Raw genomic sequence first — 23,063 nt, 5'->3', positions numbered from 1 at the left:
ATTCTCTAATTTCGTGACGTATTTGTCATGAAATTCTCTAATTTCATGATACATCTGTGAAAAGTGGCTATCTAGCCATATGAAACGTTAAAAAAATTTATATAGTCAACGTTTTTTTAATTTTTACTAATATGTGTAAATAACATTAGTAAACGTCATATTTTTTTGGTTATTTACAAAATATTTATGGTTATTTACGAAAAATTTACAAAACATTAGATAAAATGCAAATGCTTATATTTTTGTGTCTTATATCGCTAAATATTTGTTTAAATAATGATATTAATTACTTACTCTAAGTTAACATCTTAATTATTAAACTCATTTCACAATCAATTTGGCTTATAATAAATTCCGTATGGTACAAGAGCTTATCCCTAATTCGCCGCCTCTATATAGTTATTATTTATTTTTCAATATCAGCCTCTCGTTTTCAAATCGTTGGCTTATATATCTATAAATTTCCTAGCATTCGAGATCCGCACGGCAATGTCCAGTAAATAGCAACACTAAATTGACTCCCAACCCCACTAGTACAACGCCACGTCTCATTTCGAAATAAATAAAGCAAATAATGAAGCCCTATCTGAATTTGTAGTATCTCAAATATCTAGCTCACTGGTGCGGCGTACAATACAGGAAGACTAAATCAGAAAATTTAATATATCCATAGTAATCAGCACCAAGTTAGTATTTTCTATATATATATATATATATATATATATATATATATATATATATATATATATCTCAGTATAACAAGCTATATATAAATCTCAAGGAAAAAACAAAACTCTACATCATTATCTCTCTTATACAAATGAAGCTGATCATAATCATAGTAGGCCTAATAAGCTGCCTGTGGGTGAGCGCCACGTCAGCCCAAGAGCCGGTCCTCGACACCGACGGAAACCCTCTCAGGCGAGGCCGCACGGCGGAGTACTACGTGAAGCCGGCGGCGTCGGAGAGCGGCGGCCGGTTCACACTGCTGGGGCGTACGGACAAGGCCTGCCCGCTCTTCGTCGGGCAGCGAAACGTCACTTCAGACGACGTTCGTGCGGTCAGGTTTTTGCCCCACGACACGGCGGAGGACACGGTGCTCCTCGGCCGGAACTTCAGGGTCAAATTCTCGGGCGAAGCGCCTTGCGGGGGCTCGATGACGTGGCAGGTGGGAGGGTTCAATCCCCCGAACAGGCGGCCCGTCACGATCGGCGGCAGCGACGACGGCTTCACCAGCTATTTCTTCATCTCCAAGTTTCAGAATTTCGATAATATGTACGTCATCGAGTGGTGCCCGGCGGAGCTCTGCCCGTTTTGTCGGTTCGCTTGCGGTTCGGTCGGTTTGCAGATCGTGGGCGGAAGAAGGTTCTTCGCTTTGGACGGAAACGGGACTGGATTTCCTTTCACCGACGCTTTCCCGGTTGTGTTTGAGAGGGTTTATTACACAAGAGCTCATAATGACAAGGATGCTAAAATGAGCATGAACTAATCATTTGCTCTATGTACACCACATGCTAATGGCCCGATAATATAAATCTTGAACATCTATTATAATAAGAGTACAAGATTCATAAAAATAGCAATGGTTTGTCAAATTACTCCTAACTTTATGAATTTCGAAAGTATGCAGTTCACATAATTTAAAGGGTTCTAATTTAAATGCATCGTAGAATAAATCTGGAAAAAAAACCATTAATAGCCTCTATTAAAATTTAATCTCTCAAATGCATATTACTTTTTCAAATCTATTATAGAGATTTGCTAAGTAACTAATTTTGTTTTTATAAATTTTAAGTAAAATATAGTTATTATAGTGATGTGAATTTGTTTGACCATTTTAAGCATGACGTTTTTGCCTTTAAAGTCTGATAATTTATTTATAATTCTTAATGTTTATTTACAATTACTAACATCTTTTTTTGTTTTTTTTTTGTTTTGCGAATAAAATCTCGTGACTATTTATTTAAAATTGATCAATCACAAATTCTCATATAACTATTTATACAGAGAGTCCTTACTTTTTTATTCCATAATTATCTTTTATATATAGATTTTCTTTATTGTATAAATTTATTTGGCTTTTTTTTTTTTTTTTTTTTTCATTTCCAGCTTCAGTTAAAATAATGAAAAAGTTGTATGAAAAGTTAATAATAAAGAGACATTTGTTGAAGATCATAGAAAGACTAAGCGCCGCTCACTAATTATATGGTTAATGAAATTTGTAAATCGGCGGATTTTTTTTACATTCAAGCGTGTAGAATATTAGAACGGGGTATTTGTATAATTTTCCTAATTGAATTTAGTAGACGGCCCGAAATCCTAAAACTAAGAAAATTGGGATACTACCAATACTATCTCAATAGTTTTGGACTAAAAGTCATTAAGTGGATTTTAATTCAAAAGAATGACTAACTATTTTGTGTAATTATATTTCTACTTTTTATTCATTTCACTCATTCTTCCAATTTAATCAAAACATCAGCCAATAAAAATAAAAACCACTCTCTCTCTCTCTCTCTCTTCAATTTTCTCTTCTTCTACATTCCTTTTTTCATTTATGTTCTTCCTCTTCTCAAGTGATTCCTATTCTCAACTAAAAAATGAGAACAACAAAAACCGATATCATTAGGACAAAAAGTAATTTTGGATGCGACATTTATCGTATCCAAAAGTCTAATAGTCGCATCCAATAATCAAAATGGATGCGACATTGGATGCGACAGTCGCATCCAATAGTCCGCATCTTTTGACCATAGATGCGACTACTTGCATCCAAAAGGCATGGACTTTTGGATACGATTTTTTGATGCGACTTGTCACATCCATTATCGCATCCGTAGTTATTCCACCATATTTGAATGAATATATCTAGGATTAAGAAAAGATTATCGCTTCTAGCAAGCGGTAGAATATAAAAATTTCTTTTAAAACACGTAAAACTATTTTACTACCTAGACAAAGTGCATGAACGTATAATTTAAAATTTAAAAACTACTATGAGTTTTCACTCGGTACCAGCCTCGTTAGAATCTTGAGCGTTGAGAAGTCTTTGGGAAAGTTGAATCGCTCGTCTCCCTACTAAGCTTGCCTCCCTCGATTCTTCTTGAACCCGTGAGTAACCACGAACGTTTCTACCACTAGAGTCTTTCGAGTATGATTAGGATTTAGTGTGTGGGCACTTTTAAACACTATGACTCAAGAACTTGTCTTGGAGCCAAAGAGCTAAAACAAAATACTAGGTCTAATGATGACCTAGGTGCCAAAACAAAAGAGCTAGAAGAGAGAGAGAGAGAGAGAGAGAGAGAGAGAGAGAGAGAGAGAGAGAGAGAGAGAGAGAGGGGGGGGGGCGGCCAAGTCTATAAAGAGAAGCTCTCAATCTCAAAAACTTGTGTCTTCAACACTGTGAATGAGGTGTGGTATTTATAGGAGGAGGGATTGCCTTGAAGAGGTGGTTCACTCTTTTCTATAGAATATCACATATTCATGAGCACAATCTTTATTTTCCATTCCTATCAAAATACCAAGGTTGGAAATAGTTTCCCTTTTCCTTAGTCTTGACCGTTCATACCACTATGACATGTGCCATAAATTTGTTTCATCTTTTTCTTTTTGGCAAGTATCTTCATACATCAATCTATGCACAAAATAAATTCCCTTTCTCTTGATGGAGGGCCACGAAATTGAGCATCTAGAACAAGCTTCTAGATGTTTCTTTATTTGTTCATGACAATATAAGAAAAGCCAATGTAGAATTTTCACATAAAATTTCATAAAATGAAATTCAATCCTCAAGGCCCAATTCTCATTTATGGCCATGTGGATCAATTTATATTGTCATCATATGACAATGACCAAAATCTTATTTTGACATTTATACCATCTTGTTACCCTTTAGACAATTTTTGTAAAATTCGTCTAGTTCAACACTTGAACTTGTTTTGACTTAGCTACTATTTTAACAAATTCTACTCTAATGACTTGTGGTAGTGATCTCATGGATCCAAATGAAAAAAGCTTGAGCTAGCATGCTTGGACACAAAAGTTCACAAACCTTTTCCAAGTTCTAGCTTAATGGCAACTGACTTCACTAAAAAGTTGACACTAAAAATCTCTCGGTTCAAATGAATATATTTTCTACTAAAAAATTCTACTTAATTGTGATGTGTGGATCCGTTGAATATTATCTATGTTTACCCTTCATGAATATCATCAACTAGATGAGATTTATAAAATTACCATTACCCTTCTAGTTGTTATTTCCTCAACTCCTTTGTCATTTGTGAATAAGTTAGAAACAATGTATTGACGAGGAGCTAACAAGTCATGTTGATTCATCCAAAAAGAGTCATGACTCAATTTGGACACTGGTCAGTTCATTAATTCACATTCCAATGAACAAAGAATGAAGTGATATACATTCATTTCAGCAATCTTGTAAATTAATTTCATATCTATGAGATCTTCCCAAAGTTGTTCATGACATCTTCATAACTTAGTAGTTCACCAATAGGTCTTGTCTATATCACATAGTGAATCTAGAACTCTGACTTTCTCAAATGAGAGTACGTAAGCTATGAAATGACATGTCTCATTTCAGGATTGAGGTAAGCATGGCGCAATTCATATAGTGACTTTGAGACAGAAGAGGTTAAATAGTTTGTTCTTACAATGTCTCTAGAAGTGCACTGGTCAATTCAGTATCTTCAGATGATACCTAGGAAGAACTATAGAGTCTCCAACTCTCTATGTCTCATAACCAGACATCATAGATTCTCCTAACAATCATACTGAGATCAATAGCCCTTTGATCCTTAGATTGTGAATATACTGTTTTAAGCAAACCGTGAAGAGTTTGTTCATGTAAATCTATATTTGACTCTTCATTTGTTGTTAGGTTTGTTTAAGGACTAAAGACTAAGGTTTATCCTAAAGCTTCAAACAAAGAAGAAAGAATGAATGAAAGTTTCAACTCTTTATTAATTATTCAGTAGTTGCAGGCAAGAGTCTTCGTGAGACTTTATTACATCAAATGTATATAATTTATGACTACTACTCTTCTTGTGGGCACCAATGCCAACAAACTCCCACTTGTCTCGAAGAAAATGTGAGTAGTCCTTCATGCCCAATCCCTCTTGATGTTGGTCGAAGACCTTGGTGGCTAAGCCTTGGTGAATGGATCTGCCAGGTTGTCCACCATCGAGATCTTCTTCACCTCCACGTCTCCGCGCTGCACGATCTCTCGAATCAAATGGTATTTCTTCTCAATATGCTTAGAGCGCTTATGGCTTTGAGGTTTCTTTGAGTTAGCGACAGCCCCACAGTTATCACAATGTCATGGGCTCGTCGACTTTTGGTACGACTTCCAAATACTTTAGGAATTTTTTAAGCCATACAGCCTCTTTGGATGCTTCACAAGCGGCCACATATTCTGCTTCCATTGTGGAGTCAGCAATGCAAGATTGCTTGATACTCCTCCAAACAACAGATCTACCATTTAGGATGAACACAGATCCTGAAGTGGATTTCCTGAAATCCTTATCTGCCTGAAAGTTGGAGTCGGTATATCCCGTCATAGTCAGATCAGTACCTGAATATGTAAGCATCAAGTTCCTAGTTCTCCGAAGATAATTAAGAAACATGCTTAACAGTAATCCAGTGCTCGGGTCTAGGGTTGGACTAAAAACGGCTTACTACGCCAACTATAAAGCAGATATCTGGTCTAGTACAAAGCATAGCATACATGAGACTTCGCATGGCTAAGCAGATATCTGTTGTGCAGTCTTGGGAGACTGGTCCTTAGAGAGTGAGATTCCATGCCTAAAGGGTGTTGGACCTTCTTGGAGTCTTGCGTCGAGAATCGATCCATCACCTTATCAATATAAGATGCTTGAGAGAGCGATAGAGTCCGGTTCTTCCGATCTTGAAAGATTTGAATCCACATAATGTACACGACTTCTCCTAGATCCTACATATCGAATTGCTTTGTTAGCCAAATTTTAACCTCAGTTAACTTACCCACGTCATTACCTATGAGTAATATATCATCGACATACAATACCAGAAATACAATTTTTCCCTCGTGCATTAACTTGTAAACACAAGGCTCATCTATCGACTACTCAAAATCGAAGTTTTTTTTACAGTTTCATCGAATCTAATATTCCATGACCTAGATGCTTGCTTTAATCCATCACCTTATCAATATAAGATGCTTGAGAGAGCGACAGGGTCCGGTTTTTCATATCTCGAAAGATTTGGATCCCCAGAATGTACGCGGCTTCTCTTAGATCCTTCATATCGAATTGCTTTGCCAGCCAGACCTTAACCTCAGATAACTTATCCACGTCATTACCAATGAGTAGTATATCATCGACATATAGCACCAGAAACACAACTTTACCTTCGTGTATTAACTTGTAAACACAAGGCTCATCTATTGACTGTTCAAAGGCGAAGCTTTTCACAGTTTCATCGAATCTGATATTCCATGACCTAGATGCTTGTTTTAATCCATAAATGGACTTAAGCAACTCATAAACCTTGATCTCTTGACCTTCTTCAACGAAACCGTCTGGTTGAGCCATGTAAATGTGCTCGTCAAGATTGCCATTCAGAAAGGCTGTCTTGACATCAATTTGCCAGATCTCATAGTCGAGAGCTGCAGCTATGGATAGAAGTATGCGGATGGATTTAAGCATCGCGACTGGCGAGAAGGTTTCTTCATAGTCAATACCTTCCTTTTTGGTATAACCCTTAGCCACTAGTCGTGCTTTAAACGTCTCGATGTTCCCATCCGGACACATTTTCTTCTTGTATATCCACTTACACCCTACGGGTTTAATCCCTTCGGGAAGCTCTACAAGTTTCCAGACATTGTTGACGTACATCGAGTACATTTCAAATTTCATGGCATCAAGCCAAAGGTTTGATTCAGAACCAGCCATTGCATGGATGTAAGAAACATGGTCATCCAAGTAAGAGACGGCTACGAGAGTATCTCCGTAAGACATGTACATGTCAGGCTTTTGAGAAGCTCTCCCACTACGTCGAACTACTACTTGACGAGATTCTGATGAGTTAGGTTGTGTTTCAGTTTGGGTATGAACAGTTCTTACGGATGAGGTAGAAGCATCCTCACCCAACTTTTCTTCAAGCACAAATTTGCTTCTAGGTTTTACATCTTTCATAAAGTCCTCCTCAAGGAAACGAGCGTTCATGCAAACGAATGTTTTGTCATCCTCGGGACTATAAAATGTGAAACCTTTGGTTTCCTTTGGATATCCAACAAACATAGATAATTCTGACCTGCTAGCCAACTTGCTAGTCTTTTGCCTTAGCACATGTGCAGGGCAACCCCAAATTATGATGTCGCCTAGATTTACTTTATGGCCAGTCCATTGTTCATAAGGAGTACCAGGAACCGTTTTAGACAGAACTTGGTTCAGAATGTAAGCTGTTGTTTCGATGGCATATCCCCAAAAGGAAAGAGGGAGTGATGAGTAGCTCAACCTTGATCTAACCATCTACATTAGAGTTCAGTTCCTTCTCTCTGACACTCCGTTTTGTTGGGGTGTGCCAGGTGCTGTAAGCTGAGAAGTGATACTTTCTTCTTTAAGAAAGTCATCAAACTCTCCATACATATACTCACCACCTCGATCGGTTCAAAGGGTTTTGATCTGTTTGCCAGTTTGCTTTTCCACTAAAGCCTGGATGACCTTAAATATGTCAAAGGTCTCGGATTTGTGTTTGAGCAAATAGACAAAGCCGTATCTTGAATAATCATCGGTGAAGGTAACGAAGTATTCGTATCCTCCCCGTGCCTGTGTACTGAGCGGACCACATACATCAGAATGTACGAGTTCCAACAACTCAGTGGCTCTTCGTCCCTTAGCTGAGAAAGGTCGCTTAGTCATTTTCCTTCTATACAATCACAAGTAGGCAATGAACCTATTGCAGAGGCTTGGAGTGGACCATCTCTCGCAAGTCTCTTAATCCTGTCTAGACTGATATGACCAAGTCTTAAGTGCCAGAGATATGTTGATTTTATTAGATCGGAGGAATAAGAAATTTTGATCCTCTTTGGCTTCCTAACTCGATCATTATCTATTTTAGTGTCTAAAAGCGAAGGTTGCGTGAGATAAATGTAAAAGAGAGCATTCTTCATACATGCATCAGTGACGAAAGAATTATTCGAAAGAGAAATACGAATTCCATTCTTAATGAACTTTAAACAATAATATTAAGTTTTTCCTGAAGGAAGGAACATAATAAATATTATTCAAATTATCTTCAAAAGAGAGCGTCACTGATCTCACGGCCTTCGCTAACACCGAGCTCCCATCACCCCATCTGAAGGAGAAGTCACCTTCCTCTAAACTTTTCCTTTTCCTGAAACCAGTCAAGGAACAACAAATATGATTAGTAGCAGCGGAGTCAAGAATCCACGTTGATACATTATCAGGTACTAAGCATGCTTCGGTAATAAGTACAATACATTTTTCCTTAGTTTTGAGGTAGGTAGGACAGTTCCTGCGCCAGTGTCCGGGTTCATTGCAGTGGTGGCACTTGTCGTTAGACTTGTCCACCTAAACTGCCCGGGGCTTTTTCTTCTTCCGAACCTTGGTTTGGTTCTTCTTCTCGGCCTTACAAGGTCTCTTCTTAGATCCAGAGGTGGAGGCTCTGTGCTCAGTAGCCTGTGCCTCTCCTTGATTCTTCTTTTTCTTAGTGAGACCTTCAGCAGTGTGAAGCTCCTTCATTAGCTCGGTAACAGTGTACTCTAGCTTATTCATGGAGTAGTTCAGCTTAAAGGTATCATTAACTCGGAGTAAAAAAGCCGTAGACGGCGACTCCGATGTCTAATTGAGCTAATTCCAACTGTTTTGGAAAGTAGACTCGCATGCCTTTAATTTGGTTTAAGAACCATTCAAATCCAAGTTTCGATCAGTTGGAATTGAGCTAATTCCAACTGGTAGTAGTGCCTCAAGTGTTCCGTATTCCACGGGTGGCGGATCGAAGTTCCGTCCGTGTGTTCGATGTAGGGGCCTTCCCAGTTCGGGCCTAGGATGCCAGTACCTTACACTTGTGTATTCTGAAACACCCATCTGAGTACGCGACTTCCGACGGCAAAAGTTTGTCTTTTGATCTTGGAGTTGTAGTATTTTTCGACCTTGCGCTTTTGTGCGGCAAGGCGATTGAACGCTTCCGACCTCTTCTCATTGATTAAGTCTAACTCCAGGCGCATGGCCTCGTCGTTGTTTTCTTCGTTGAATGTCTCAACTCGGAATGTGGGGATCTCGGTTTCGATCAGCACCACGGCTTTGATCCCGTATGCGAGGGAGAATGGCGTCTCACCGGTGGCATTTCGTGCGGTCGTCCGGTAAGCCCACAGGACGAAAGACAGCTCTTCAGCCCAGGCACCTTTTTTGTTTTCGAGCTTCTTTTTAAGATTGCTCTTGATAGTCTTGTTGACTGCTTCGACCTGGCCGTTGGCCTGAGGATGACGCGGCGAGGAAAATGTCTTGCTGATCTTTAGCTGATCGCAGATATCTCTTACTCGCGCGTTATCAAATTGTGTGCCATTGTCGGTCATAATCGAGACAGGGATGCTGTGCCTGCATATGATGCATTTCAAGATGAAGTTCGTCGTATTCGCTTCAGTTATTCTGGCGAGCGGCTCGGCCTCTACCCACTTGGTGAAGTAGTCTATGGCAATTATGGTGTACTCGTATTGTCTTGGCGCTCTAGGGAGCTTGCCAATAATGTCAACGCCCCATTTAGCAAAGGGTCGTGGGACGATGATGCTGCTTAGTGGGGTCGGCGGCCGTCTCGGGATTTCAGAGAAGCGTTGGCACTTGTCGCAGCGCCTGGCCCACTCACAAGCATCTCTCTTCATGGTAGGCCAGAAATAGCCTTGTTTAAGCGCTTTGAGCGCGAGGGAAACTCCAGCGGCGTGGTTCCCGCAGATGCCCTCGTGTATTTCACGGAGGACCTTGGTCGACTCGACGCTATTGAGGCATCGGAGCAGCGGTGTTGAATAACCGCGCTTATAGAGTGTGTCATCTCGAAGCGTGTATTTGGATGCTAAGACTCTCAACTTATCTTCTTCTTTGTGGTCTGTGGGAAGTTCCCCTCTTCGCATAAACTCGATAATTGGGTCCATCTAGGTAGGCTGAGACACAACCTCTATAGTCCTGACTTCGTCTCGGGAGACGGATGGCCGTGGGTGAAATTCGATGGGTACGGTCCCCAAGCCGTCTGCGTCGATGCCAGATCCGAGGCGAGCAAGCGCATCAGCCTCTGAATTTTTCTCTCTCAGGATTTGGAGAATCTCGATCCAAGAGAAGGCATCGAGTTTGGAGTTTTTCTTTGCCAGATATGCAACCATAGGTTCCTTGGCAGTATAATCTCGTTTAACCTGGGTTACGATCAACTGCGAGTCGCAGTGTATTCGCAAGTTCTTTGAGCCGGGCTTTTGCGCTAGCTCTATCCCTACAATGAGAGCTTCATACTCGGCCTCATTATTGGAGGCTTGGAAGCCATAGTGGAGGGCGTATCGCAACTTTTCCGTGTCGAGGTTAGTCAAAATTATTCCGGCGTCAGCCCCCTGGGCATTAGATGCTCCGTCTACGTATAACTCCCAAATAGGACCCGTTGGGTCAACCTTTCTTTTCCAAGTCAATGCGTTATCGGTTAAGTCATTTTCTGCTCTTCCCTTATTGGGAGTGTAGGAGAATTCTGCCACAAAGTCGGCTAAGGCCTGACCCTTTATAGCCGCTCTTGGGTGAAACTCAATCTCGTACTCGCTCAATTCTTGGGACCAGATCGCCATGCGAGTCGATGTTCCCTTTTGAAGAGCCTTACCGATCGCGATGGGGTGAGCTTCGAAATACGGACGCAGCTTTTTGGCTGCCATTACGAGAGCCAGAGAAAGTTTCTCTATCTCAGTGTAACGCGTTTCTGCGTCGAGTAAGGCTTTGCTCACGTAGTAGACCGGCCATTGGACCCTATCTTCTTCGCGGGCAAGAACAGCGCTTACGGCTCTTTCAGAGACGGTGAGATATACATATAGCATCTCGCCCTCTTTTGGTTTGGAGAGGAATGGCGGGGACCCAAAGTAAGCCTTCATTTCTTGAAAGGCTTTTTCGCATTCGTTGGTCCATTCAAAGCCGTCCATCTTCAGAGCTTTGAAGAACGGTTGACACTTGTCGGTGGCTTTTGACACGAAGCGCGTCAGAGCAGGAATCCGACCGGTCAGGCTTTGCACCACTTTGACTCATCTTGGAGACTTCATCTCAAGAAGTGCCTTGATCTTTTCGGGATTCACCTTTATCCCTCGTCGGCTGACGATGTAACCAAGGAATTTTCCGGATCCAACCCCGAACACGCACTTATTGTGGTTGAGTTTCATTTTATACCGGCGGAGGATTGTGAACATCTCCCTCAGGTTGTGTACGTGATTGGTTGCATGTAGGCTTTTAACGAGCTTATCGTCCACGTACACTTCCATGGTCTTACCGATTTGATTGGCGAAGATCCGATTAACCAAACGTTGGTATGTTGCTCCCGCGTTTTTAAGGCTTAAATGCATGACCTTATAACAGTAGAGACCTTGATTAGTGACAAAGGTTGTCTTAATTTGATCGGGCTCATGCATTCGAATCTAGTTATAACCCGAATAGGAGTCCATGAAGCTGAGGAGTCCATGGCCAGCCGTGGCGTCGACCAGCTGTTCGATGCACGGGAGTGGGAAGCAATCCTTAGTGCAGGCTTTGTTAAGATCTTTGTAATATATGCAAATACGCCACTTCCCATTAGGTTTTTTCACCATTACCACGTTGGTGACCCACTTAGGGTACTTAGCCTCTCGGATGAAGTTTGCGGTGAGAAGTTTCTCGACCTCTTCACTTATAGCCAGGTATCACTCGGGATTGAACGTTCGTCTAGCCTGCACTTTCTCGGCGACCCTTGGGTCGTCGTTTAATCGGTGCACTATTATCTCGGGATCAATTCCGGGCATGTCCGCATGAGTCCATGCAAGCACATCCTTGAATTCCCGGAGGAAGGCAATGAGCTGAGTCTTGATGGCGAGTGGAAGTCGAATGCCGATCTTTACAACCTGGTTGGGTTTAGATTCCTCTAGCACGATCGGCATAAGATCATCGGAGGTTTCCACTTTGAGTCTCTCGACTTCGTCCTGAGGGTTAAGTTCTCCGAACTTCCTTGCGTCCCTTAGGTCGCATGGGTAATCGTCTTCCAGTTGGAAGATTGTGTTGACCATTTTTCCCGCGGACTTGCCATCGACTCCTTGCACGTTGCATATCCTAACATGGGATTGGTCTCCGGCCATGATGCCAATTCCCTCTTCAGTTGAGAATTTCACCAGTAGGTGATATGTGGAAGTAATAGCACTCAACCGGTTCAGCGTGGGTCGCCCGATGATTAAGTTGTAGGGCGACTCCTGATCAACCACTAGGAATGGGACCATGTGAATGACACCAATGCCTCCGGGGGTCCCGAAGGTGACTGATAGATCGATGATGCCTTCGGTCATGACTCTCTCCCCAGCGAACCTAAACAAGGGTGTTTGGGTCGGAGTCGGGCGTAGCCCCCCGAGCTTCATGCGTTTTAGGGTAGACTTGAAAATTATGTCGGCAGCACTGCCGTTATCGATGAGAACCCTTGTCATCAAATTATTAGCCACTTTGGCTTTGAGCACAATCACGTCATTGTGCGGATGCACAACTCGCGTGGCCTCTTCGTTGGTGAAATACATCGTCTCGTGAGGCACGGACGGAGGTTCTTTGTACGTAAAGTTGACGTGCATAGCAGCGTCTTCCTGAGCCACGGCCCTAAGAAGTTTCTTCCATTGTCGAGCTGAATCTCCATCTTGCGGACCACCCAGTATGGTGGTCACAACGTGGAGTTGTGGATTGGCGATGGCAGTAGCAGCGGTTCGGTCGGCAGAAGTGGCTGTCCCTCCTCCCTTGCCAGACTGTGGTCTTTTTGTGGTGGGGCCCGCAGCGCTGATCATACGTAACACGAACTCCTTCAACTCACCCCGTTGGATCAAAGCCACGATCTGCCTTTTAAGATTGTAGCAAAAGGAGGTCAAGTGACCGTATTCCTGATGGAACTCGCAATATCTAGATCGATCGCGAGTCGCGGGATCTTTTTTCATCGGAGCCGGGGGAGTGAACTTGTCACGTGCCAAAGCCAGGATCAGTTCCGCCGTCATGTTCAACGGTGTGAACGACGAATACCCTTAAATTCTTCCGCAATTCGCGGCTTCTGGGGTGTAGTGTTGTCAATGGTGCCCACAAGAAGAGTTGTAATCTTTATATTCTACATTTGATGTAGTAAAGTCTCATGAAGACTCTTGCTTGTAATTGCTTATTCATTAATAAAAAGTTGAAACGTTCATTCAATCTTCCTTGTTTGAAGCTTTATGATGAAACCTTAGTCTTTAGTCCATAAACAAACTAAACAACTTACGAAGAGACAAATGTAGATTTGCATGAACAAACTCTTCGTAGTTTGCTTAAAACGATATATTCGCAATCCAAGGGTCAAAGGACTATTGACATCAGTATGATTGTTAGAAGAATCTATGATGTCTGGTTATGAGGCATTGAGAGTTGGAGACTCTATAGTTCTTCTAGGTATCTTCCGAAGGTACTGAATTGACCAGTGCACTTCTAGAGACAAGATAAGAACAAACCATTTAACCTCTTATGTCTCGAAGTCACTATGTATGAATTGCATCATGCTTACCTTAATCCTGAAATGAGACATGCCATTTCTCAGCTTACGTATTCTCATTTGAGAAAGTCAGAGTTCGGACTCACTATGTGATTCCGAACAGGGCCTATTGGTGAAGTACTAAGTTGTGAGAATGTCATGAGTAACTTTGTGAAGTTCTCATAGATATGAAATTCATGTACAAGATTGCTGAAATGCAATGTATGTCACCTCATGCTTTGTTCCTTAAAGTGTGAATAAATGAACTGGCCAGTGTCCGAATTGAGTCCTGACTTTTTTGGATGAAACAATGTGACTTGTTAGCTCCTCGTCAATACATTGTTTCTAACTTATTCACAAGCGACAAAGGAGTTGAGGAAATAACAGCTAGAAGGGTAAAATGGTAATTTAGTAAATCCCGACTAGCTGATGACATTCATGAAGGGTAAACATAGATAATATTCAGTGGATCCGCTCATCATAATTAGGTTGAATTCTTGAGTAGAAAATAAATTCATTTGAACCGAGAGATTTTCAGTGTCAACTCTTTAGTGGAGTCAGTTGGCATTAAGCTAAACTTGGAAAAGCTTTGTGAACTTTTTAGTCCAAGTGTTTAGCTCAAGCTTTGTTCATTTGGGTCCATGAGGTCACTGTCACGAATCACATCGATTAGGAATAGTTAAACTGGAAGCTAAGTCAAAACAATAACGAAAATTGTCGAAAGGGTAATTTTGTCTTTTTGGACATGGCATGAAATGAATGTCAATAAATTTTTTTGACAATGTCATATGATGAGATATTATATCACACGGCCATAACATGTTTATTGGGCCTTGTGAATTAATTTCATTTCATAGAATTTTACTAGAAAATTCTTAATGGGCTTTTCTTATGTTGTCATGAACAATTAAAGAAAACCTAGAAAGCCTTTCTAGAAGGCTTTTGGCCGTCCAACCCAAGTGAATGGGAGACCAAATTTCGTGCAGCCCTTAGTGAGAAAGAGAGTTTATTTTGTGCATTAATGTATGAAGATACTTGCCAAAAGAAAAAGAGGAAACAAATTTCCTCTAGGAGAGTATGACATGGGCGGCCAAGGCAAGCAAAATAGGAAACAAATTTGCTTCTAGATGGCAAGGCTTACACGCCCAAAATGAGAAATGGAAATAAGGATTATTTCCTCATGAATATGTGATATTCTAAAGAAGAGGAAACTACCTTATTGAAGGTAAAGCCTCTCCTATAAATAGGAGCCTTATTCTTCTCATTTCATTCATTCCACATAAGTTAGAGATTGAGAGCCTCTCTCTCTAGAACTTGTGGTTGCCGCCCCTTCCTCTCTCTCTAGTTTATTTTCGATTTTTTGTTTTGGCACCTAGGTCCTCATTTGACCTAGTGTTTAGCTCTGCGACTTCAAGACTCGTTCTTAAGTCGGGGTGTTTAAAAGTGCCCACTCACTAATTCCTTTATTTCGAGTGATTTAGTGATAGAAACTTTCGTGGTTGCTCGAGGTGCCGAGGAAAGAAAGAGAGACGTGTTGCGAGGGGAGACGAGCGTTGCAAACTTTCCAAAAGCTTCTCAAAGTTCAAGCTTCAAGAAAGGTTAGTAAACTTCTATACTCATAATAGTTTTTAATTACATGTACTTGCTCTTTGTCTAGGTTAGTAAAAAACAGTTTTTACTTGTAATAGAAAATTTTTAAAATTTCGCCGCTTACCGAAGCGTTAATTATTTTCTTAAACCCTAGATCAATTCCAACATGTAGGGGGTTGGCTATTGGAAATCTGATTCCCCTTATTTCATCCTTTTCGAGATTCGCCTTGTTCGTGGCTAGGTTCGTCTCGATGACGAGAGCTTTGATTATTGCTCTTGCGGCCGTCGAGGTAATCTTTGGTTCCCATGAAGGTCTTAGCTCGAGTCATCAACTCGGCCATGGTAGAAGGGACACGGCCAACGACCGACTTGAGGAAATCACTTGTGCGCAAGCCTTCAATGATAGCGGCAATTGCATCACCGTCGTCAACTCGGTCGACCTTGTTCGACTGTTCGGTGAATCGGGCGAGGTATCGCCTAAAAGACTCGCCACTCTCTTGCCTGATTGACCACAGGTACATCTTGGTCTTCTTTTGGACCATAGATGTGGTGAACCGTGCTAGGAACATGTCCTTCAAGTCTTTGAACGAGTGGATGCTTCCCGACCTTAAGTTCTTGAACCACTCGAAATCGGGTCCGGCGAGGGTAAGACTAAAGGCTTGGCACATGGCGCCGGGAGAGACATCCTGCATCGTCATCCAGGTTTCATAGTGCTGGATGTGGTAAGCAGGATCTATTTTTCCATCATAGGGAGTGAGCTTTGGGAGTTTGAAATTTCCCGTACAATCCTCAGCCAATATCTGAGCCGTGAAAGGCGAGGAATTCTACTCAACGACTCCATAGGCACTTCCGCCTATTCCGTATTCCCGGAGATGTCGTACCTCCTTTCGAAGATTGTGGATCATAGTGACCACATCGAGACCGGTTGTCGGAGTAACTCTCTGTTCGGGAGGAGTCACCTGTCGCCTTTCATTAGACCCTTGACCCGTGCGGCAGTTCCCGTTAGTTGGGGCTGCCAGTGGGATGTTGGGTCGGGAGCTCAGTCGCTCTCTCAGATCATTGCCACGTCCGTTGCGTTGAGCAATGAGATGGTCCCAGAGATAAGGTCTTGTCGTACGGAGGCGCAGGCTTCGTCTACGACAGCGCGCTCTCCATGTGCCCTGACTTTCCGCAACATTCTCCCTTTGACCAAGTCGATCAAGGGCCAAACGTCAGGAGTTCCCCTCTTGGGAGGCCGCAGGTACGTCCCCAGTCTTGGGCAAGGGATCCGAAGGACCGGCTTCAAAGACGGCAGGGAGTTCCCCATCCTTTGTGAGAGAAGTTCTCGGGATCCCCATTGGGGATCACCTTGTTATGTGTAGGTCGCTTTGCAGCCGGTCGACTGTGGTACCTTGCATTCTTCGCCTTCAGTTGGCGGATATTCTCCTCCAAATCCATGATGCGGTCGTCCCTGCTATCTGGAGATGGAGATGGCGAGCGGGTCGAGCTCTCTTCATGGAGCGACTCTTCGTCACCATGCGCTTGGGAGCGCAAGAAATATTTTTCGGTCCCAGTGATGTTATCGGGGTTGTTAACGCCCTCAGAACGTACGGATGGCTGACTGCTCATCTTTTCTCGAGTCCGAGAAAGTCTAGTCTCCAAGAAAAAGGAAAAGATGGATAAAAGGGATTTCGAGCTGAACAGGTCGGGAAGTCCCCTCCTTCTAGCGCCATAATGTTATCGCACGAAAATGAACAATGATTAACTACCTCAGGCAGTTCGATCCAAGGCCGGACCAAGTGATCGCACCCGGGCCAAAAGTGTGAACTCGAAAATCTCGAGCTAGGTTTTCTCCGATCAACCCACCTGTCAGAGGAGGGAATGGGTGAGGAGGAGGAGTGACCGTGCCTTTTGTGTATAGGCTGCCTACGTACCCGTGTATGGGATCAGGTCAGAACGTAGTTCAAGGTGTATGTAACACAGGATGAGGCGCAGAGCCTAGGGAGAGGGCATTCTCAACGAAGGAGACGGAGCGCGGAGGAGTCCTCGGAGACGTCTCAAAACTTTGGAAATTGTGGACGCGTCTAGCGTGTTAGACACGTAGGGGATTTTCGGTAGAAAACCCTAGTGGCGTGCCTTAGGGAACGACATCCAGGAGTCCCTGAGAGTGCTTCGGAACCTCTGAGAACGAGAGAGACATGTAGAAAGCGCTTCAGGCCAGAGATGGCATCAAAAGAAGTAGAGGAGAGCGAGAATTCGAGCGTATCGATTGGAGTGAAATTAGATTACCTCCCCTCAATGAAAGGCGGTATTTATAGTTGTTTGAGAGCCTTAGGACACTCCTTTCTCATCCGTGTGGGACTAGGGGCACGCGCACCGTCAAGAGGAGCAGCGCAGTGTGCGCGCAGCACGCGGCGCACGGCATGCGTATGCGCGGCGCGCGCCTGGCCGACTTTTTGCAGGCCTTCACAGCCTTTGTTCTATTGGTTGGGCCGTTTTGGGCTTCAGATATTGTGCTTGTCGCGCGAAATATGAGAGTCTCTACTCGATGAGCGAGATTTGATTCGAGGAGCGCGACTCGAGACTCGACTCGAGGAGAATGACTCGAGGCTCAACTCGAAGAGAATGTCCCGAGGTTCAGCTCGAGGAACGAGGCTCGATTCGAGGAGAACGACTCGACTTGAGGAGCGAAGCTCTCGAGGAGAACGACTCGACTGGAGGAGCGAAGCTCGACTCAAAAGAGTGAAAGTCTCGGCACGAGGGCTTTGCCGGCGACTGTGGCAGGAGGCTTGCCACACTAAAGGACCTCCGACCTGACCATCGGCCATCTGCGTGGCGTGCCTTTCTGACGTTCCGGGTTTTCCGAAAACGACTGACAACATTTGACTCAATTTGGACACTAGCGAGTTCATTTATTCACATTCCAATGAACAAAGCATAAGGTGATATACATTGCATTTCAGCAATCTTGTCAATGAATTCCATATCTATGAGATCTTCACAAAGTGTTTCATGACATCTTCATAACTTAGTACTTCACCAATAGGTCTTGTCTATATCACATAGTGAATCTAGAACTCTGACTTTCCCAAATGAGAGTACGTAAGCTATGAAATGACGTGTCTCATTTCAGGATTGAGATAAGCATGATGCAATTCATACATAGTGACTTTGAGATAGAAGACGTTAAATGGTTTGTTCTTACAATGTCTCTAGAAGTGCACTGGTCAATTCAGTATCTTCAGATGATACCTAGGGAGAACTATAGAGTCTCCAACTCTCTATGTCTCATAACCAGACAACATACATTCTCCTAACAATCATACTGAGATCAATAGCCATTTGATCCTTAGATTGTGAATATACTGTTTTAAGCAAACCATGAAGAGTTTGTTCATGCAAATCTATATTTGACTCTTCATTTGTTGTTAGGTTTGTTTAAGAACTAAAGACTAAGGTTTATCTTAAAGCTTTAAACAAACAAGGAAGAATGAATGAAAGTTAAAACTCTTTATTAATTATTCAGCAATTGCAGGCAAGAGTCTTCGTGAGACATTATTACATCAAATGTATATAAGTTATGACTACTACTCTTCTTGTGGGCACCAATGCCAACAATATTCACTTTCGCGGGATATTTGACTATTGGATGGGATAAGTCGCATTCAATGCTCTTTCAGCCAAAACGCGGGAACTTTTTGGATGCGACTTGTCGCATCCAATAATATTTTCAATAGTCCGCATTTCGTGACTTTGATGTGCATCAACGAAACCAATAACATACCAATACGAATTTTTAATAATCCATTCAATAATTTCAAAATCAAATTCTATTATTCGTACTTTGTATCATATATTTAACCCGAAACATATTAAACCATGTAAACGAATATTCATGCACCAGAATACTGTAAAATATCCATTACAGCATGCAATTAATTTCTTAATTTACAGCGTGCAATTTGTAAGTGGTGGAATGAGGCTAAAATAACAACAGACCTTCAGAGGCAGAAATTGAGAAGGCTCTGCTGGGTTGGCCAAATCCCAAATGCAAATCTCACCATCGTCGGCACCGGATGCAAGAAGGTTTGGGGCAATTCCATTAAATTCAAGACCCCGAACCTGTGACATAAAAATATAAACATACAACATTAACATTAGACAATGGAAGTGAGTTGAATGTTCAAAACATAAGTAACCAAAGAAGACGTTTGGTGCAGAAATTAACTAGTAAAAAATTTCAGGTGCAAGGAAATCAAAGATTAATGTCTTCCAAAGATTTTCTTTAAGTTCATTCCTTATAACACCAATTATAACTTGTCACCACATACGTATGCAGGCTCAAGATCTGCAGCAGACACTAGTGTCAACTACCAGTATGAAATATTTAAATATACAAGAAAGTTGAAACCTAGTGTTATTTAAGAAAAAAAAATGACAGCGCATGTACAGTGAGAAAGATATGGTTGAACTTACGAAGTCGAGTTAACAAGGTGTACCACTCTCTGCTTATATGTTCGACACTGTTCAACCAAATCGATAACGACCTCTTGTCGAAGCCCCTGTAAGCAAAGAACAAAAATATAATGCCAAATACTTGCCTCCCTTAACTATATGCTCTAGAAGTTATTTCACTGGTAAAGCTGGAGCACTGCCCAATGAACAGTATTGCATTTCTAAATGTTCATTTTAAAATAAAGATTGACACAACTTCTAAGTTACAAGTGATATACCTTTGTAAATAAAAATTTCTCATAGTAGTTTTGTACACAAGAAATACCGTCTTTTTATATTTCATTGTTTCTTTGTTAGCCATTGTGAAGAAACTTTTCATTGGAAAAAGTACCTCTTTGTTCTCAGGGTCTATCGCATTTATCATTTCTGAAAGAACATCCATTATTCCTCGTGCATTCTGAATTTCTGACAAACTAAAATAAGAATTTCTATCAGCACAAAAATTTGGCGCAAAATAAAGATTTCATATCAGCTAAACCATCAGCAGTGTGCGGAGGAGGGATAATGATATACATAAGTCTCTCTAAGTAGAAAAAGGTAATTCCAGATTCCAGACATGTTTCACTATTGTATAATAAATACTTAACCCAACAGCTAAGATAGCATCTGATGGTACAGCCCAACAGGTTAGCATTGTATAATGAGATCTCAATAATTAAATTTTAACTCATAGTTTAACTTTAATTTTCAGGACAAGTACATCATAGTGTAAAGCCGTAGACATATAACACAAATGAGAAAATAAATAACAGTTTTGTATTTTAATTCGTTCTTCCAAAGAGTTTAACAGTGAAGTTCCATCAGTAACATTAATTGACGTTTACTCTTATCAGCAACTCATAATAGCTATCCATTCCCATGGGGCAGAAGAGATAGCCACAACTACTTATACTTATGGTAAGACATCAGAGTAATGTTAAGCCAAGCACTCAAACACAATACATTTTTGTACTTTCAAGTCAATGACTAAAAAAACTTAGCCGTCTAAAATAAAACGAGCGATGCATAAATGATTTCAGCTAAATGGCTCAAAGACTAAACTAGTGTATTGTAGCTTGATAGAAATATATGAAATAAGTTGGGCCCCAATTCATATACAAATAGGGATCTATATATGCACCTCAATGAAGGGAATTCAGACTCTGCAGATGGTTCAGCTGCTTCTTGACGAGTATCAGAAGTTTGCACATTTAGAGGATATGATGACAGTGGTTGCGTCTGTGGAGGTGTAAACACCGGTGCAGCTCTCTCCGATCTCTGAGGGAACACCGCTCCAGCTCGCTGGGAAAGCAGAGTATAAAGAGAGGCAAACACTAATTTTAAAAATGTAGACAAATTAAGAGCCCTACTTTTTGTTTGATTAAAGTGTAGTATACTGAGAACAGAATTGTATGTACACTTGCATGCATACCAATAATTCCTGGTAAGCAGCATAGTATTGCGGATATCTTGCCCTCGGCCCTCCAAAAGCCTCTTGCAAGGTATCTATCAGAACTAATATCTTCTCTTTGACATGTATATCAGGCTACATGCATATGAACAATGTCTCCACAATTCTTTATGATAGTCTCTAAGAGCTAATATATAGTCACCAAATGAAATAGAACAAATCAAGTCCTCTGTATTATAAGCTCGTAAGCGAAGATATTGAACAAGAAACCCATGTTTTACAAGGTATTATGTAAGAGAAACAGATATATCATCAACCATTAAGCTATCTTAACAGATCTTCCTGACCTACAGCTAATGTGTATTACATAGGTGTGAAAGATAGTGATAATTATTTTTAGTATAGCTGTATAAGGACCTAGAAACACGTTAACAAGTGTACTTTTCCTTATCATACATTGTGGTTAAGGTAGAACGGTCATTTATAATTTAAGGAGATACACGTTAAAACACTTCACTATCCATCAAATCTCAACGATGGAAAGCTACAAATTATGATAACAAGATAGATGCACAATACTTAGCCACGCTAGTAAAAAAAAAAAAAAAAAAAAAAATTCACCTCTGATTTTAAGAAATCTACTCTAGAGGGACTCATAAAAAAACAAAAAAAGCCCCAAACCTCATTACCAAAAATCACAAGCCAAATATGGTCTGCCAACCTGACTTAAAAAGACAACCGAATATCCAAACTAATTAATAATGATGACAACAAGTGAAATTGCATGACTCATAAGATTGTAAGAGTTCAGTGGTACTTACAGTAAGGGCTAGAAGTTGAACTTTAGAATTCCTACTCCCAATGCGTCTTTTAATGCCTTTCACGACATCTTTTGCTTGCCTGATAGCATATAACAGAACATAAATGTAAGGAACCTGAAAAACAAAATATTATATAACCTAGGGAAACAGCCTAGGATTCACTCAAACGATCCAGTCAAGTTAATACAGCAACAGTGGAATCAGAAGCTAAAAGAACTAATAGCATCTCGTAGCCGCTCAAACTCCCCACCATCGCACTTTTCCGATAGCAAAAAGTGCTGAACAAAGGTTTTCAATGTTTGCCAAAATTTACAGCCAATACCACCATTCCAATCCATGAGTTAGATTCCATATCCCGGAGCAAGACCAAGCTACTTGGTTGCAAGAATCTCATATTTTCCCACCGAGTCTTGAACCAAATTTCTAGTGCTCGCATGCTCATTCACAATTTTGTTGAAATAAGACTATCCCATATTAGCATTACAACGCAATTGATTTAAACAAAATTACAGCACGCACACCAATAAAGAAAACATCCCACTTTCGTACAACAACATTGTAATTTGTAACACATAGAGAAGCTCGTTTACAACAACGAAAAAAGCAATGGTATAAGAGCTTGTATTTTTATAATAATGGAGTTACTTGAACCACCCATTGATTTGCTATATAATGGAGTTACTTGGACCACCCATTGATTTGCTATATATCCTACTTTTATTTTTATTTTAATTTTTTCTATTAGTTCTAATCAGCCTATGCTCACAATATACCGGGAAAGCCACACACACACACAAAAGACACTGATATATATGATTCCCAAAAAAGCCACACACAAAAGTATCACAATGTTATTAAATCACAATTTTACCCAAAATATGGAACATAGCCTTATATGATATATATTATTCCCAAAACCATATATATTGTTTCATTATCTGATATGTAAGCAATAATACCAAACAACAGAAATTGACGAAAAGAAAAAACAAACTCTGAACTGAAATGATTAACTTGGTAACAACTAGTGT

General features: G+C 41.2%; 3 protein-coding genes across 3 annotated transcripts; 1 reads left to right on the top strand and 2 right to left on the bottom strand.

Annotated features, from left to right (window-relative positions):
- Positions 1-606: 606 nt before the first annotated feature.
- Positions 607-1,595, top strand: LOC149401390 (kunitz type trypsin inhibitor 104-like). Its single transcript, XM_089611196.1, has one exon. The coding sequence runs from the start codon at positions 821-823 to the stop codon at positions 1,487-1,489; it is 669 nt and encodes a 222-aa protein (XP_089467322.1). The 5' UTR covers positions 607-820; the 3' UTR covers positions 1,490-1,595.
- Positions 1,596-9,073: 7,478 nt separating this feature from the next.
- Positions 9,074-11,071, bottom strand: LOC149401389 (uncharacterized). Its single transcript, XM_089610695.1, has 2 exons — positions 10,861-11,071; positions 9,074-9,417 (listed from the first exon to the last, which is right to left on the bottom strand). The coding sequence occupies exons 1-2, from the start codon at positions 11,069-11,071 to the stop codon at positions 9,074-9,076; spliced, it is 555 nt and encodes a 184-aa protein (XP_089466821.1).
- A 7,893-nt stretch (positions 11,072-18,964) lies between these two features.
- On the bottom strand, positions 18,965-22,692 carry LOC149401388 (TOM1-like protein 8). Its single transcript, XM_089611130.1, has 7 exons — positions 22,355-22,692; positions 22,033-22,111; positions 21,233-21,398; positions 20,942-21,102; positions 20,153-20,234; positions 19,783-19,868; positions 18,965-19,428 (listed from the first exon to the last, which is right to left on the bottom strand). Exons 5-7 carry the CDS (start codon positions 20,201-20,203, stop codon positions 19,308-19,310), a joined length of 258 nt encoding a protein of 85 aa, XP_089467256.1. The 5' UTR covers positions 20,204-20,234; positions 20,942-21,102; positions 21,233-21,398; positions 22,033-22,111; positions 22,355-22,692; the 3' UTR covers positions 18,965-19,307.
- Between the last annotated feature and the right edge of the window lie 371 nt (positions 22,693-23,063).

Source organism: Urtica dioica, chromosome 4 (assembly GCF_054948205.1).
Source record: "Urtica dioica subsp. dioica isolate 48M chromosome 4, U.dioica_male_clone48M_v1_H2, whole genome shotgun sequence".
Classification (NCBI taxonomy): Eukaryota; Viridiplantae; Streptophyta; class Magnoliopsida; order Rosales; family Urticaceae; genus Urtica; species Urtica dioica.
This window is presented reverse-complemented; position numbering and strand designations above follow the sequence as displayed.

What these genes read in the sequence shown, in the direction of transcription:
- LOC149401388 (XM_089611130.1), bottom strand. Translation starts at nt 20,203, where the DNA reads ATGGATGTTCTTTCAGAAATGATAAATGCGATAGACCCTGAGAACAAA. An exon ending in TAGACCCTGAGAACAAAGAG is followed by an intron (nt 19,869 to 20,152) that starts GTACTTTTTCCA and finishes CTTTGCTTACAG; the next exon opens with GGGCTTCGACAAGAGGTCGT. An exon ending in CACCTTGTTAACTCGACTTC is followed by an intron (nt 19,429 to 19,782) that starts GTAAGTTCAACC and finishes TTTATGTCACAG; the next exon opens with GTTCGGGGTCTTGAATTTAA.
- LOC149401389 (XM_089610695.1), bottom strand. Translation starts at nt 11,071, where the DNA reads ATGCTATATGTATATCTCACCGTCTCTGAAAGAGCCGTAAGCGCTGTT. An exon ending in AGCTCACCCCATCGCGATCG is followed by an intron (nt 9,418 to 10,860) that starts GTAAGGCTCTTC and finishes AAAACAAAAAAG; the next exon opens with GTGCCTGGGCTGAAGAGCTG.
- LOC149401390 (XM_089611196.1), top strand. Translation starts at nt 821, where the DNA reads ATGAAGCTGATCATAATCATAGTAGGCCTAATAAGCTGCCTGTGGGTG.